We start from the raw sequence: 15383 nt of genomic DNA, 5'->3' as shown, positions 1-15383 counted from the left end.
CACAAAGGCAAGTTTATTTTGATGAAGTTACAACTTTAATCAATGGTAAAAAATTAAAAAACAACAGTAATTTAGTTAACTTAAATCCCTTTCTAGACGAAGATGGTGTATTACGAGTACGTAGTAGACTGTCGAACGCAAGGCATATGAAATTTAATGCAAAATTTCCAATAATACTTCCGAAACAGCATCACATTACGAAGTTGATTGTAACTTACCAACATCGTATGTTACTGCACGCAGGAGTTCAAGCGACTCTGTACGCCCTAAGGCAGAATTACTGGGTCCCAGGGGGTAAATCAGTGGTAAAAAAAATAATACACGGATGCATTTCGTGTTTCCGAAACAAACCTTCAGGTATGCGACCTCTCGTGGGCGACTTACCTTCAAGCCGTTTAGAGCCACTGGCCATTTACTAATTGCGGAGTGGATTTTGGTGGTCCATTTCTAATTAAACAAGGAAATGTACGTTCCAGAAAAACTACAAAGGCGTATTTGTGTCTATTTGTATGTTTTTCAACTAAAGCGATACACTTAGAGTTGGTGAGTGATTTAACCACACCCGCCTTTCTAAATTGCTTTAAACGTTTTATTTCTCGCAGAGGCGTTATTCAAAACATCTATTCAGATAATGCCACCAATTTCATAGGCGCGAGAAACGAATTGAAAGACCTACAAATGCTGTGGCGTAATCAAAATTTTAAAAACGAATTAGAAATCTTCATGTCTCAATATAAAACAAAATGGCATTTTATACCGCCAAGGGCTCCAAATTTTGGAGGCATATGGGAAAGAGGAATTAGATCCGTGAAAGATCACATCAAACGTGTGATTGGACAGACGTTGTTGACGTACGAAGAGTTTTTTACGGTTTTGGCATGTATTGAGGCTTGTTTGAATTCGCGTCCCATTACATCCCTAAGCAACGATCCTAATGACCTATTACCTCTCACTCCCGGACATTTCTTAATCGGTGAACCACCGGCTCTGATAATCGAACCTGATTATACCGAAATCAAACTAAATCGATTATCACGGTACCAATTAATCGAGCAGATGAGACAGCATTTCTGGCGTCGCTGGCACAAGGAGTACCTCACAACCCTTCAGCAAATTCCGAAGTGGCAAAAGGCAACCGACACCAACCTGGAAACAGGAGCAATGGTTATCGTGAAGGAAGACAACTTGCCGCCATTGCAGTGGAAACTAGGGCGCGTCCAAGAAACGTTCCCAGGAACTGATGATGTCGTTCGAGTAGTGAATGTGAAAACCGCTAGTGGTGTGTTTAAACGACCCGTGAACAAATTGTGCAAGCTCCCTATAAATTAGCTTGTAAATTAACTCCTAGTCTTTTAAATTAAGTCTATGTTAAATTTAAAGAAATCCTTTTGTTATGTATAATAAAATTACCAATATTTACATATCCCTAAGTTAACATTAAGAATCCAGTTCTTTGCTTCATATGTATATACAATTTAGATAATAGTGTACACATGTTTCGATATTGTTGCAAGTATTGTGATCTTCCAACGGGCGGGAGTATGTACGAACAAATTATACCTGCGGTGGGTGACCGCCGGGGAGAAAGAGCAGGTAGCTGCAGAACTTTTCTACCCCAAAGAAAGTCAGTCGAAAATACGATGCAGTCAAGCAAACATCTTAATAAACGAACCACCAATTAAAAGTATTTTATTAATCGCGACGAACAACAATATTCCTACTGTCGAATGCAAAACATTTTGTTATTGCAGTTTTAAATGAAAAGATAAATAAATAAAAGCAAATAAATATCGTAATTTGTTGTATGTGTAATGAGAACCTTCTAATGGGGTTGATTTTTTTATACATTTAGCTAGTAGAGTGGTTATTTGGCACTTTTTTTCTGTAAGACGAAGAATGCGTCATGGGGCGTTTTAATGGCGTTATAAAATTATGAGTGTTGGCGCGAGGTTAGCTCGTGTTCCCAGGAAAAGCCTTACAATGTTGATTATGTGAGTCGCAAGCTAAAAAACTGCAACTTCAGCATTCATTACAGTCAACGTGGATTTGATATAGCTATCAGTGTTGGTAGGGAGTAATTGGTGGCTAAGAGGATCTTACTGGCCGATTGGAGTCATATAGATTTTTCATTCCCTTGAAAAAGAGGTGTTTTTTTCAGAAATCGTGACATCTCGGAAACAGTTCAACTTTACGGGCCCAAAAAATTGTCTCCTTCTTTATCATAAACCAAGCGATGTTTACTCCAAAGTTCAAACCCCTAAGACTTTTTTTCCGCAAAAATAAGAACAAAAATCTAAAAAAAGTTTTTCCGGTTTTTCTAGGAAAATTGGAGGTTATGTGTAAGTAGTGCAGAGACAAAAGTTGTTAATTTTTTTATTCTCTATTTTATACTAAACATTTTCGCCTAAAATTAATGTTTTTGCCACAAATTGCAAAATACCAGTTTCCACCCCTTTCAACCCCCGTGATTTCACCAGCAAAAAAATTCAGCTGATTTAATTATTTTTGCCCAATTTCTAATCATTTCACCAGCATGAAGAACCCGGTTTAAACCGGTAACTAATTTTTTTTGTAAGAACATATTATATAGCCTGGACTAATAAGGCTTTATTGCATTTTGTAGGTAGCGACTTTTCTTATGCTTCTGCAACAAACCACTTAATAGACGCTCTATTATCTTTTTCAACCAAATTCATTTTACTTCTAAGGGCGGTGATCTTTATAGACAAATTTCCATGGCAATTATGGAATTTCGGAATGTACTCGAGCATAAAGTCGATAAGATATTTTATTTCCACTATTATTACACTGTATTTCAGGAGTAATAAAAAAGACTATAAGAAACACGTATATAATTGATATTTAAGGTGTAACTTTTGCTATAGTTTACAAGAAATTTATGAAGCGAACTACGTATCTATGCACTCAGTAAAATTTAAGCTTATTTTGCTGATTCTGTAAAAAATAATTGATGCAGATCTGTGAAAAAGAGGGTTGAGAAATCGGAATCGCTGAATGTTCGTACATTAAGTTACCCCTTGAGTATGACATCGTAATGTACCTACGTTCAGAGATATTAGCATACAGTTCCTCCGATTTCCTTCAAATACATTGATGCCTCATACCACAGATAAACGTAAAGCAATCTATTCTTTACGTATATCTGTGCTCATACGTTCTAGAAGGTTACTATTAAATTTTTTCCCTTCGGTGGCGACGTTCAGAATTTAAGGAAGGCTAAATTTCAACCTTAGAGCAGTGATTTACTTCAAATTTTGAGTAGACATCCCTATTGGATTGTGCAGTATTACGACAGCTGCACGAGTATACGATGGATTATCTTCGAGATAAGTTCAAATGATCAAAATACATTGATGTTTAACAGTAAAGTGTCTAGGAACGTTTTACAATAATTGAAGTGAACGATGATTCGTTTTCAGTACAGGTGCTTTAACACCATTGAATAGGAGTAGCCTTAGAAATAGATAGCCCTGGGTATGAATCAACTGTTCGAGTATAAAACAACCCCGACCGCTAGGAATCCTTTTGATAAGACGAGAGCAACCAAATTTATATAAGTACAAGATAATACAAAGCTACTGATCGTGATACCGATTTCATTTTTATTAAAAGCTGTGCAGTAGGCCCAAAACTCATGCACATCACTAAATCAAGTACTCTAATTAAGTAATTCAAAAACGCTATTCGATAGCGAAGCAAAAACGCTTTGCATCATTCAAGATGAAATCTGTCAGTTGTTACTTATTCGTATTACCCAACGCCTTTGTAGACATTGATAGAGCAAATAAAATATGCGCATAATAATTGAGCACTAATACGAACCAATAAATCGCGTTTCATCAGTACTGAGATTTCAATATCCATTTAGTATAATTTACCTTGGATTCCATTAAGACTTTAATTACTAAAGAGTAGATAGGTACAATTACGTAAAGTCTACAACCGCGACTGTTTTATAATAGGAAATCCCAAAATTTCACCTCGTATTTCCCCTGGGTGAATGTTTTTAAAGTAACAGATTGCTTAATCCTAAATCTCTCACTCACGTTACGAATCAATCCCGGATAAAGATTTCAAGCCACGAAATTCCCTCTTACTAACTAAAGTAAACCGTAAAACTTAAATCTTAACCCATATAGGTATAGTGATGTTAGGTAAGCGCATGCTGCATCCGCAACATGATCACGGTCGATTTGAAAATAGGTGTAAATAAATAGGTGCAATCCCTTCCAAAAATACAAATTTCGAGTATAAATTCGAAGGGAAGGCGTTGCCGGTGCATAGTTGTTGCGTGCACGTGGGTGTCCGAATTTAGTCATGTCGTTTAAGGTGTCTTCAGGCACTTAGTTATTCATCGTGATTAAAATAATTATCGCTTACAGGTGTTCGCACTCTTCGTTGCTGCTTGTTTAGTAGCGGTATATGCGGAAGAAGCTGGTGATGGGCGTACTTTTGGACTGATAGAGGGATTGCTAGGTGGAGGACATCATCACCATGGAGGAGGATTTGGTGGTATAGGAGGTTTCGGTGGACACGGACACTATCACGGGCATTACCATGGACATTACGGAGGACATGGCGGTTTTGGACACGGTGGCTTCGGACACGGCGGTTTCGGTCACGGCGGCTTCGGACACGGCGGCTTCGGACACGGAGGACATGGAGGCTTCGGGTTTGGTGGACACCGACCACATTATCACGGAGGATTTTTTGGATAAAATTATAAATATATACATAATAAGTTTAGATTTACACGTGCAATATTTTATATGTAGGTAATTAAATTGTTCCAATCTGGTTTCAGTTACGCAATTTAGACAATAACAAATTCTTTACGTAAGAGAAAGGCGTATCACAACTTTTACAAGCATACGCCTTCGAAATTCCTTTTCTATTAATCGGTTGAAGTATCTGGATTTAATACTGGTATAACTTCCACGGCTTTTTCATAAACTAAGGAGTATTTATTTATATGTGTGTAAGACTGGATACTTCGAAAAGTGGCCATGAGCGTCTAAAGAAGCGGCAAAGGAATTTAGAAATCAAGCAGCATTTTGACCATGAACCACAGATTCACTGGAGAGAGAATGAAACCATTATTATTATTACTTGACCATAGTATGGTGATGAACATGTAGCAAGTGGAATTGTAGGAAGATAGTATAATCTGAATCAGAAGTACTGCTTAAAATCGAGCAGCTCTGTTGGTCAACTTATTCCATAAACTGGAAGAATAGAAGTACTTAGGTACATAGTATGAAGGCAGAAATTGGCAAAACCATAAGTACAGTTGTTTTAGATTCTGAGGTTGAAATTAAATTTCTGTCGATGAAAAAATATCTGAGGTAAAATACAAAATCTGGGAATATAAAAAATGACCGCGAATGTTGCAAATCCCTTAAAAACGATTGATTACGCAAAAGGGTTGATCGATAGGTAACTGGACGCTCATTGGGTCATTTAAATGTATTCCATAGCGTGCACTAAAATCGAGGCAAGGATTCTACTTCGGGCCGGTAACGAGTGCAGACATGCTTTTTAGTGAGCGCTGTTTTAGTAAAGAACTTTGAAACGCGATGCGGGTCCCGGCATAATTCAAACATATATTCGAAGTTGTCTTTATCAAGACACAAATAACGCGCGAAGATCTAATTAAATTGTGATGAGAACAAGACAATATAGGAATCTCCAAGCAACAGGATAACAAGGGCGTAAAGAATTGATACTTAATACCTAAAATTAAGGGTAAAATTAAATTTAATTAAAGGGGAAAAGATAGAATAAGGAGCGCAAGTTACGGGGGGGGGGGGGGGAATTAACCAGGTTGATTAGATAAACAGGGGAACTGCGAAAGGCAGCGCTTATACGCACCCGCAAATATACCTATCTCGAGGGGGCGGAACAAAGTGGACCCTGACGAAGGGACACATGAACTTGCCAATCATTGAAATATAAGTACCGTAATCCAAAAATCAGACTATTAAATTCCCACTGCTGACGACACACCTTTGTATGCATACAAGGGGAATCTTTACCTTCCTAATAGCCCGTTTCGGGTCAGGGCTGGGTGGTTTTTTTGTGTCTTCCTGTAGAGTTTCACGCTTGTCAAATAACGTTATTATATTGCTCGACATGTGCCGTGGCCAAAAGGGATAAATAAGATGCTTAGTTCCTTCGTTAGACTCAATTCGAATCACAAGCACAACACACAAACGAGTACATTCTAGAGTGCGTCAGGACAAATAAGGACGGGGACTGCTTGTTTGGAGCGATTGGGCACCAACTTAGGGGATTCCCGGTATCATCAGAACCACACAGTAGAGTAACCAATAGGATTAGCAAAGAAACCAACACATTCATCAAGGAGAACCTGGAAGAATTCTACACACAATTGTTAGGGAACGTAGCATCATCAATAAACCAATAATGAGAAGAAGATAGAAGCTTACCTCAGGGATCACAGAAAGCAGGGATGCTGGAGACGATACGAATCACTGGTGGCAGCGATCAATACCTATCACATAGTGGTTTACGAAGAAGGGGGCTATCCGAAAGGAGTGTCACGCCGAGGAAGAGCGGAAAATACCAGGATGGCAGCCAAGATGTAGAAGGAGGCAACAGCATGAGTGTAGCCACGTGGAACGTACAAGGGGCAAAGGACCTCAAGAAAAGGGGGCTAGCATACAAGAAACCAAACTAACAAGTGGGATGGCCGCGACAAAGAACTACGACTATTGGGTAGGAGGAGCATAGAAAGAGAGAACCATCAGATGCTCAACAATCGTTATCTGGAAACACCGAGGCATTGAGGTTGAGAAATTTGATGAAAGAAGCGAGAGTATATCTATGGCCCAAATCATTGGAAGACTAACGGTTATAGGATGCCACATCCCCCGGACAAAAGAGGACAGGCGGAACTCACGAAGCTGAGCGAAATAATAGAGCAAAAGAGTGGAAGATGGACTAATTTTATGCATCCAAAATAACTTATTAAAACAAATAAACATCTGACTGTCATATTAAGTAGTTTGAAAATTGTTGCTGTGGATTAACAGAAAATAAATCCCTTACGCTCCTTAAACTGTCATTGTTTTAAGAAGTTATTTTGGTTGCATAAAATTAGGCGCCCTTCAGAAGAATTTTTGTCATTTAAAAGTAGACATAGGGAAAAACAATACAAATACATCCCTATGTCTACTTCTTAATAAATAGCATTGTGTATGTATAGTAAGGACCAAGTAAAATAAAATAAGTATCACGAACACAGTAGGAGTATGGGTCAGAACAGTAGGATCGGACCACAAAATGGGAAGGGGGAAAGTAAAGGGGACGGAGGAAGCGAATCAGAAGGAAAGGAGAGGGAGAAAAGCGGGAGAACTGAAAGGCGGAATGTGAAACTTCTGACAGGGGAGAAGAAAATGGAGCACTATAGAAAGGAGCAGGACGAGATCAGGAACAAAAAGGAGGGAGGGAGACAATCTTGGAACAGGATCGCCGAAACTCTCAAGGAAGTAGCAGGGAAAACACTTGTGGGACATAAACCGCCCATATCACCGAACAGGAAGCAAGCCATGGACAACCACAGCAGAGCACTTTGAGCAAAACCCACACAAACCTGAAGCAAAGGGGACCAGGAGAAAAACAAAACCTTTGAACATCATGAGATCAAGGAATTCGCCGAGTTTGCAGAGAACATCGCCAAGCTTAGCCCAATGGGAAGGAATGCGCAAATTTATTAAGCACATAAAAAAACAGAAGGGGAAACAAGAAGGAACACAAAAAATGAACCAATGACAGGTATAGAGACGCTCCTGAAGGAGGAACAAGAAGCACCGGCGCAGCGAATGAAGGAGATCAATTGCTACCCACTCCCGTCACCCCTCACGATGATGGAGATACTAGGAAGACTGAAAAAGGGGAAAATGCCAGAGCAGGATAGGGTCCACGCCGAATTGCTACAATACGCATAAGAACGGCTAATAAACAATCTACATGAATTATTCAGGAGCTATGGACCCTAAAGAATGATAGCAGACAGTGCAGATCCCCATCCCAAAAGTCAGGTCACCACAAGAAACAGACGATTACAGGAGAATCTCGATATGCAGTGCGACATACAAGATATACGCAACAGTGCCTAGATGACCACACACCCAAGACATCAGTTTACCAAGCAGATTCGTTGGATCTAATTTTCCATCTCTTTTAGAAACGTGTGGATTAATGAAGGAAGTAGACGATATTTTTTGACACGTTTATTAAAATGTGTTTTCTAAGGCTATCGTTTTCGACCACTAAAGGTCAATCTCCAGGCCGAGCGTCATAAAATTAATGAATGTTGGTGTTGATGTAATGTTGTTAGACAGGAAAAAACTATTAGAAGGATGTTAAAAAAGAGAGGTTATGTAGTATATAAAGTAGTAACAAACCTGTCAAAAAATAACGTCTACTTCCTTTACCAAGCAGATTTCATCAACGAACACTGGAGGGCAGGAACCAAAATATGGCTTCTGGCAATAGACTTGGCGAAGGCCTTCGACCAAGTGAAGCATCAAGCAATGTGCTGCTGAGACTGGCCAAATTCCTAACCAATAGAATTATAAACGCGTGCCTAAGGGAGTATACCAGTATACTATGGGTTGAGATGAAGACCGAGCACCAAATGAAAACCAGAGGAATCAAACAAGGATATCCGCTATCCTCGTCCAAACCAGCGAGGTATACCTGGAAATGGCAGGCCTACAAATAAACAACGAAAAGAGTTACGACACCCACGAAGCAATACGCAATACAAAGAAGGAGGAAAGATCACAATAGCCGGGAGGGAGATAACCATGAAGCACAAGATAAAATCTCTAGGAGCGTACATAAGTAGCAAATTCAGTAGGCACACCACAGTGATAAACAGAATCAGAGTAATTTATAACTGTACATCGATTACGAAATCAAATACGTTCAATCCTTTAGTTGTTATTTCCGATGGAAAATATCACGAATCTGGATTTGGCAGAATTGAAAATGCCACTTCAATATCAAGTGAAAATGCCTAGTTTGTGAATTTTTGGTATGGAAGGCTCCCAAACGGATCGTGTTATTTGGAAATTGTTTTAATTATATGTTATATGCCTTATATGTTCAAAACAGTTTCACAGTAGGTATTAAACTACAAAATTACGCACACTTACAATGTTCAGGTGGATACATTTCTAAAAAAAACTCAACTGTACAAAATTTAATTTTTCTCTCGAAAATTTAGAATTTCCTCATTTTTTCCTTTAGAAAGATCTCCATACTAAATGCTCGTAAATATCATCTTCTGGTTTTCCTTTACCCTTAATTTACGAAACATTCGTTAGAGCATTATAAGGAATTTATTTTATCAACTGAAAAAGTTATTTAATGCCTTCACGTCGTACTCAATAAATTATGCCGGCGAAGGCTTTAGACATAAATAATAGGTGTCTTATTATTGCACGCGATTATTTCCGTGGCCTGTGCAACTAAATTGGAATGGAAGGTGTTGCAGTTTCCATCGCTACACTAAAGTTTAATTACATATTCGGTCAAAGCTCTCTGCGGCGAGGAAATTACACGACTTCGTTCCATTCTCTAAAATTTGATCGGTACCTGTTTTAATGAAATCTCATCTGGATGCAGCGTCACAGCACAGGTATAGAAACCAACGATTATTAGTAAACTTGGTGAAAAGTATCCTTTGGTTGAATTCATTACGGTTAGGTTTCGAAGCGCGGCCGGGCCCGACGTAAGCCTGAGGACGTCGTGGGTATGAGCAATGACCCAGCTTTAGGTACGAAAGGCTCTGTTCAGCTCGTGTCCTCATTTCGGGGACAATGTAATTCCTCTTGCATCGCTTCAGCAAACGTCAATATCCATCCCCTACCGAAAAACTCTTTCAAGCGACATACCTATTTATTATAATTCGACCCGAAGAAAGCGAACTTAATTAAGAGAGTTTATAAATTATACAAGACGAGTTCTGAAAAAATTAAAACGTTTAAAGTGACTATAAAGGTTAATTAAAGAATCAACGACTTCGTAACTTTACGTCGTTTCTTTCGCCCTTATTTCCATTTCATTGTATATCATCCCTCTCGAAAAAATAATTTATAAATCTTAAACCATAAATCGTAGCGATAGCTTCAATAAATCGCGTTAATATCTATACAAAAATGGAATTTTTAAGAAAAATTGGATCATTAGTCGAGCGAGATTCGGTTCCCTCTCGGTAGATATACAGATTTAACTTCGAAAAACGTTACGGGGATGTAAATGAACTTTAACTTTCGTCTACATTAAAAATTACTTTACATGGAGTTGGAGAAAGTTCTAAAAAACATTAAAGTGTTTCAATAAAAAAGCATCTTGTCATTTTTTACTGGCGCGCTTCAGCGGAAATGTTAGTGTGAACGCATTTTCTTAACTTTATTGAAGTGATTCTGGCAACGCGCCTTATGTAAAAGAAAATACTTAAAAAAGGGGAAACAGTTGTTAGCGATCAACATGAATTGTTTACTTTTCTCTGTTTTTGTTTGTACGGTTTTCATCGACTGGTATTGGTCTTTATCCAGTTGAAAGATGCCCATTTACTTTAAACTCTAGGTACCTATATAATTAGAGCTGACCAGATGTTTTTACAAGCGTTGTTAAATGCTGGGTATGAGTCGATCATTATAAAATTTTAGTAAACCTAGGTTTTTAAAAGTCCTCAGTTTCTGGATACAGTTGTCGTTAATGGGTTGAAGAAATTATTGGGGTCAGTGTCATTTTGGGGTGTGAATTAATTAGAAAGGCAAGTGGGGATGCATCAGGGACAAAGGAAGTACAGAAAATTCTTAGACTAAAGCTTGTGGGAGAATAATCCTGATTTCAGTCCGTGCGAATTATCGCCATATTGCGCAATATTATCGTTGGATTATTGTGAAACACCGTTCATTGAGTAGAAAAAAAAACTTCTTCTTCCTTCCGATATGAGCTCGGGTTCAATTTCCAGGAACCAACTTCCAGACTTATAACTAATTAGCTAAGAACTGATGAATTAGAAATGATATACAAAATATTCCTTCCTACAGACCGTCTTTCACATACAGCGACAAGCCTGTAAAATTATGTAAGTGAGATTTTTCTATCTATTGTTGTGGTTATGTAGACGTTATTTCCCCCTAAACACCAAAAATAATGACGGGACATTCTGTATATGAGATTAATGCGTAGTTTTAATTTTAATTTTTCTGCTTTTGTAAATTATTTAATTTAGATAAGGCGCTAAAAGAAAGGCACGTCTAGACAAATTTGCGTGTTTTATAAAAGTTTACATTTGGTCGTTGCAAAAAGGAGTTTTATTGTCAAATGAAAATTAATTAATTGTCGTACCTCTTCTGGTGGCGATAACTAAGGCGCAGGTGTTTGGAAGAATTGGTCGTTTCTCGTGGAGAAGTGGGGACGTTTCGTTGTTGTTGGCGTTTATCTAATGCTAATTATGATTGGAGATTTATGGGAAATTTCATAAGAAGTTTATTTTATGGTAAAAGTGGTATTTCCTTAAGTACTGGGGATAATGAGAAAACGAAGCTGCTAGTTTCTCGACGGTTGAAGAGCACTTGTTTAGTTGAAGAGCAATTCGTGACCTTTATGGTAAGTTTGTGACGAAGTTTCCACCGTCCTAAACCTATTACGACATAGCCTTAAGTAAATTTCAAAAGAGAAAAGAGAATTTACAATTTTTAAAATATATTAAATTTAAATCAATTTTTAGCAAAAAGCAGTATGTAAACAAACGTTATATCAAGGATTCATTATAAATTAATTAATTAAAAAATTAAACCACAGATCGAAACCTTTTCGAGCTTAAAAAGGGCACTTTTCTGCCATATCTGTAACAGATAACTACACAAACAAACAACAAGAGGGATAGTGAATAGCGCGGTCCAAAAATATTGCGATTGCATTGTCTAACGTCTGACACTAATCAGATAAATTGTACAGTAAAACGGGAATTAATACTCAATAAGAATCAATAACTTTACACTAGCCAAAATTTTGATCCGCCACGGATTGTCCGTACAAATCCGTGTATAAAAGCATGAACGTTAACTCAAGAAAACTACTTTACGATGCACAAATTCTTCGGAATGAATCTTCGGAGTAACAAAAGTGATCGTTGACAAAATCGAGTCTCGGAAGATATATTCTTCGTAGCCACACAAATAGCGCAAGTAATATCAATAATATCGGAGCGATTTAGGAGATCGATAATCTCCAAAGATTTCGTTATACTTGCAGTTAAACAGGAACTATATCGACGTGTAAACAACTTCCATGTAAGTAGGCCCCCGGATAATGTGGGTAGAATTTAGAATCACATGAATACTTTCAGCGAAGATGGCAGTGGAATTCTCCAAAGCGTGGTAGTCAAAGTCGGCGTAGATATTTCACAATGGACGATAACATAGTAGTATCCAGGTAGATAATAACGAAAAAGTAATCCAGAAGAGAAAACTATGAGAGATATTGGAGGGAATATAAAACCCTAAAAAAATACGTATTAAGAATAATGCTGGATCATAATACGCACATATCTCACACTAATTACATGCAAATACTCCCCAAAGCGTATTCAATGGAACACAAAACTATGTCACCTTGTACATGTGGTTATACGCTCAATTGCACCACTTGAATTAAGGCTAGCCCCATCACGGCTAAGCTATGACAAATTTTCAAAAAGGGGGGGGGGGGGGACAACTCAGCCATTTTTAAAGGTTACTTTTTTCATTTTCTATATTAAATGGGGAGAGGGGTGCACATTATTCAGCGAAGTTTGATGCGCTATTGCAACTACGTTCCCTGTCCATTCGAGACCATTTAGTTCGTTGTTTCTGCATTCGATAGCTCTTAGCTCTGGCACCTGAGCCAAGAAAAATCTTGGTATTTCATGTGCGCATGCGCAAGCTCCACAATGTCATTGTAATGTCAATGCTTTTTTAACGGTATATTTTTTTGAAATTTTAATTACAAATGCTTTTAATTTATTCCTATTTATAAAGATATTTATCTATTCTTTAACCATAGAAATGATTTTGTCTCACTTGAGTCCATATAGCCATTCAGAAGGTTATTGATTTATGTCATGCTTTAGGTTTTTGTGCAGCTTATTATGAAACACGGTTATACAGCTCTTTATCAAGATTCCTCTGCAGTCAGTAATGATCCATTCGTCCAGTTTGCTTTTGATAATGCAGAGCAAGTTTGACTGGTACTGGATCCTTCTATACTCTGAGCTGAACTAGTATTCTAACTCCGGAAACTTTGACCAACGTTACCGCGATGAAAAACAACACTTTCAGAACAAAACATTAGTGAGCTAGGAGAAATAACCATATCTGAAACTTTGTGGTGAAGAATTAAGAAAAATAATATCTGAAATACAAGAATAACATGTACTGCAATTGAATGCTGCCTATACAACGTGTCTCGTTTGAGAGCTACCCTAAAAATGTTGCGAAATTTCGATTTCTTCTTTAATTTTTTTCTCCGAAATCATGAGTTACAAGAACTGGGGGTACATCTTTGAATAGGTTGTGAGTATGCCCATCTTGCAAAATTTTTTTTTAATCCTTACCACACCCCTAAATGAGGGTGCGATAAAAATTCTGATTTCGACGAAATTTGGTATCAAGGTGTTTTTGAACATGAAATTCCCGAATCCGAAATTAGTTTTTGAAAATTCGAAAAAAAATTCTTGGTCGGACAAAGAAATTGGTGAGAATTACACGAAATTTGTTGTGCACATACTTGATGAGTTAAGGAACACAATTGTCGAACAATTTTTTAAAGTCATTTTCCCAACAATCGTTATACTAATTTGAAGATTGGTCCTTCGGGTCTGACAGTCTCACCTGCCTACTAATGAGTCATCTAATTTTGCATGTAGTTGAAAATGTCGCAAATAACAAAAAAATTAACTATTTAAGTGGATATTTTGATACGAAATCGAAGGATTTTTGTATTGCAAATGAGTATAAAGTATCGGGCGGGCACAATCCATGAGTTTTTAGCACATTCTTCAAAAAATAAAATTTGCCATTGCGAGGGTTTCCGTTCGTCCGCCCGTGTAAGGGATGAGTCATAGAAAGCTCGTTTATGTCTCGTTTGATAGACATGGGTCCGCCATTAGTGCAACAAGTTTTTCCCCTAATCGAAATAGAGATTGTAGTCTTCCTGTCATACTCTCTTTTTGGTCAAGTTAGCAGAGCAAAATCTTTAATCATCAATTTCATCGGGGAAACTGAAAAACATATTACTTTGATGTACAGGAACTAAATTTTGTGCGCTCCTGTCATCCTTTCATGTTGTATAGTTAAGTAGTATAGTATGAATACACTCAACCCCCATCTGAGTCACAAAACCATTCTTACATTACGAATTACATTGATGATTCGCCATTAATTTATGGCTATTAAACATTCTCATTATCAACCGGAGAACCAACTCACTGGTCGTTCGCAACCCCACTCATGTATTTTTGGATTTCTGAAATACGATAATGGCGCAATAGTTTTTATACCAACCAATCAACCAAAAGTCGGTCATGTCGGTTGATTTCCTTTGCGGTTGAACTGGTTACTGGAGGGAGAATGTTGAGATATTTATTACATTGTTAGTGGGTGCCTGTTTTACATGTTTTGTCAATTCCTACACAAAATAAATGCCAATAATATTCCATCGTAAATCGTCGAAAGTTAATATTACCTATGTTAATGTTATTTACACGTATTTATTAAAAGAAACAGTGTTATATGTATATTGTATGTTAATTATGTAACATACACATAACTTTAATGGAATATTTAATTGTTGTAGTAGATTTATTACACCTTCCCTACTAAGTTTTATACTTATAACGAATGTTACATAACAAAACGTTGCATTTAGTAAACATTTAATCAGATCTTATACTAGTGATAACTTTCTGGTATGTTATTTACTGCTCGCTTAATTTTCTAAGCTAATTTTAAATATAGGTGATGACTTTTTTTGGTGCCACAAATGGCAAAATGTCAAAATTTCCGCAAAAACCTGTAAAGTTCATACAAATTGAATTTTTGGATGTACATGTCATGAAAACTTTCCCATCGCTAGTTCGTCAACTGTTGTAAACTGGTTTATGATAGTCTTGCAAAGTTAAGCGAACACATTCAAAGTTGCTTTCCGTTGTAAACTTATCAAGCTTTCAACACAAACAAATTTATGGGCATTTAAAAATTGCTCAAAAATCGTGCGAGGGATAACGATGAGCTTGATGGAACAATTAGGAAACAATGGAGGAAAGTCAAGAAATTGAG

At 37.4% G+C, this 15383-nt stretch overlaps 2 protein-coding genes across 2 annotated transcripts in view; one reads left to right on the top strand and one right to left on the bottom strand.

The window, feature by feature from the left end:
- Nucleotides 1-15383, bottom strand: part of LOC116168514 — a 50322-nt gene that overhangs the window by 24164 nt on the left and 10775 nt on the right. The window lies entirely within an intron of this gene.
- On the top strand, nucleotides 4201-4824 carry LOC116159134 (holotricin-3-like). Its single transcript, XM_031472065.1, has 2 exons — nucleotides 4201-4350; nucleotides 4404-4824. Exons 1-2 carry the CDS (start codon nucleotides 4339-4341, stop codon nucleotides 4737-4739), a joined length of 348 nt encoding a protein of 115 aa, XP_031327925.1. The 5' UTR covers nucleotides 4201-4338; the 3' UTR covers nucleotides 4740-4824.

Source organism: Photinus pyralis, unplaced genomic scaffold (assembly GCF_008802855.1).
Source record: "Photinus pyralis isolate 1611_PpyrPB1 unplaced genomic scaffold, Ppyr1.3 Ppyr1.4_LG1, whole genome shotgun sequence".
Taxonomy (NCBI): domain Eukaryota; kingdom Metazoa; phylum Arthropoda; class Insecta; order Coleoptera; family Lampyridae; genus Photinus; species Photinus pyralis.
Note: the sequence above shows the minus strand (reverse complement) of the source record. Positions and strands in the feature narration are given on the sequence as shown.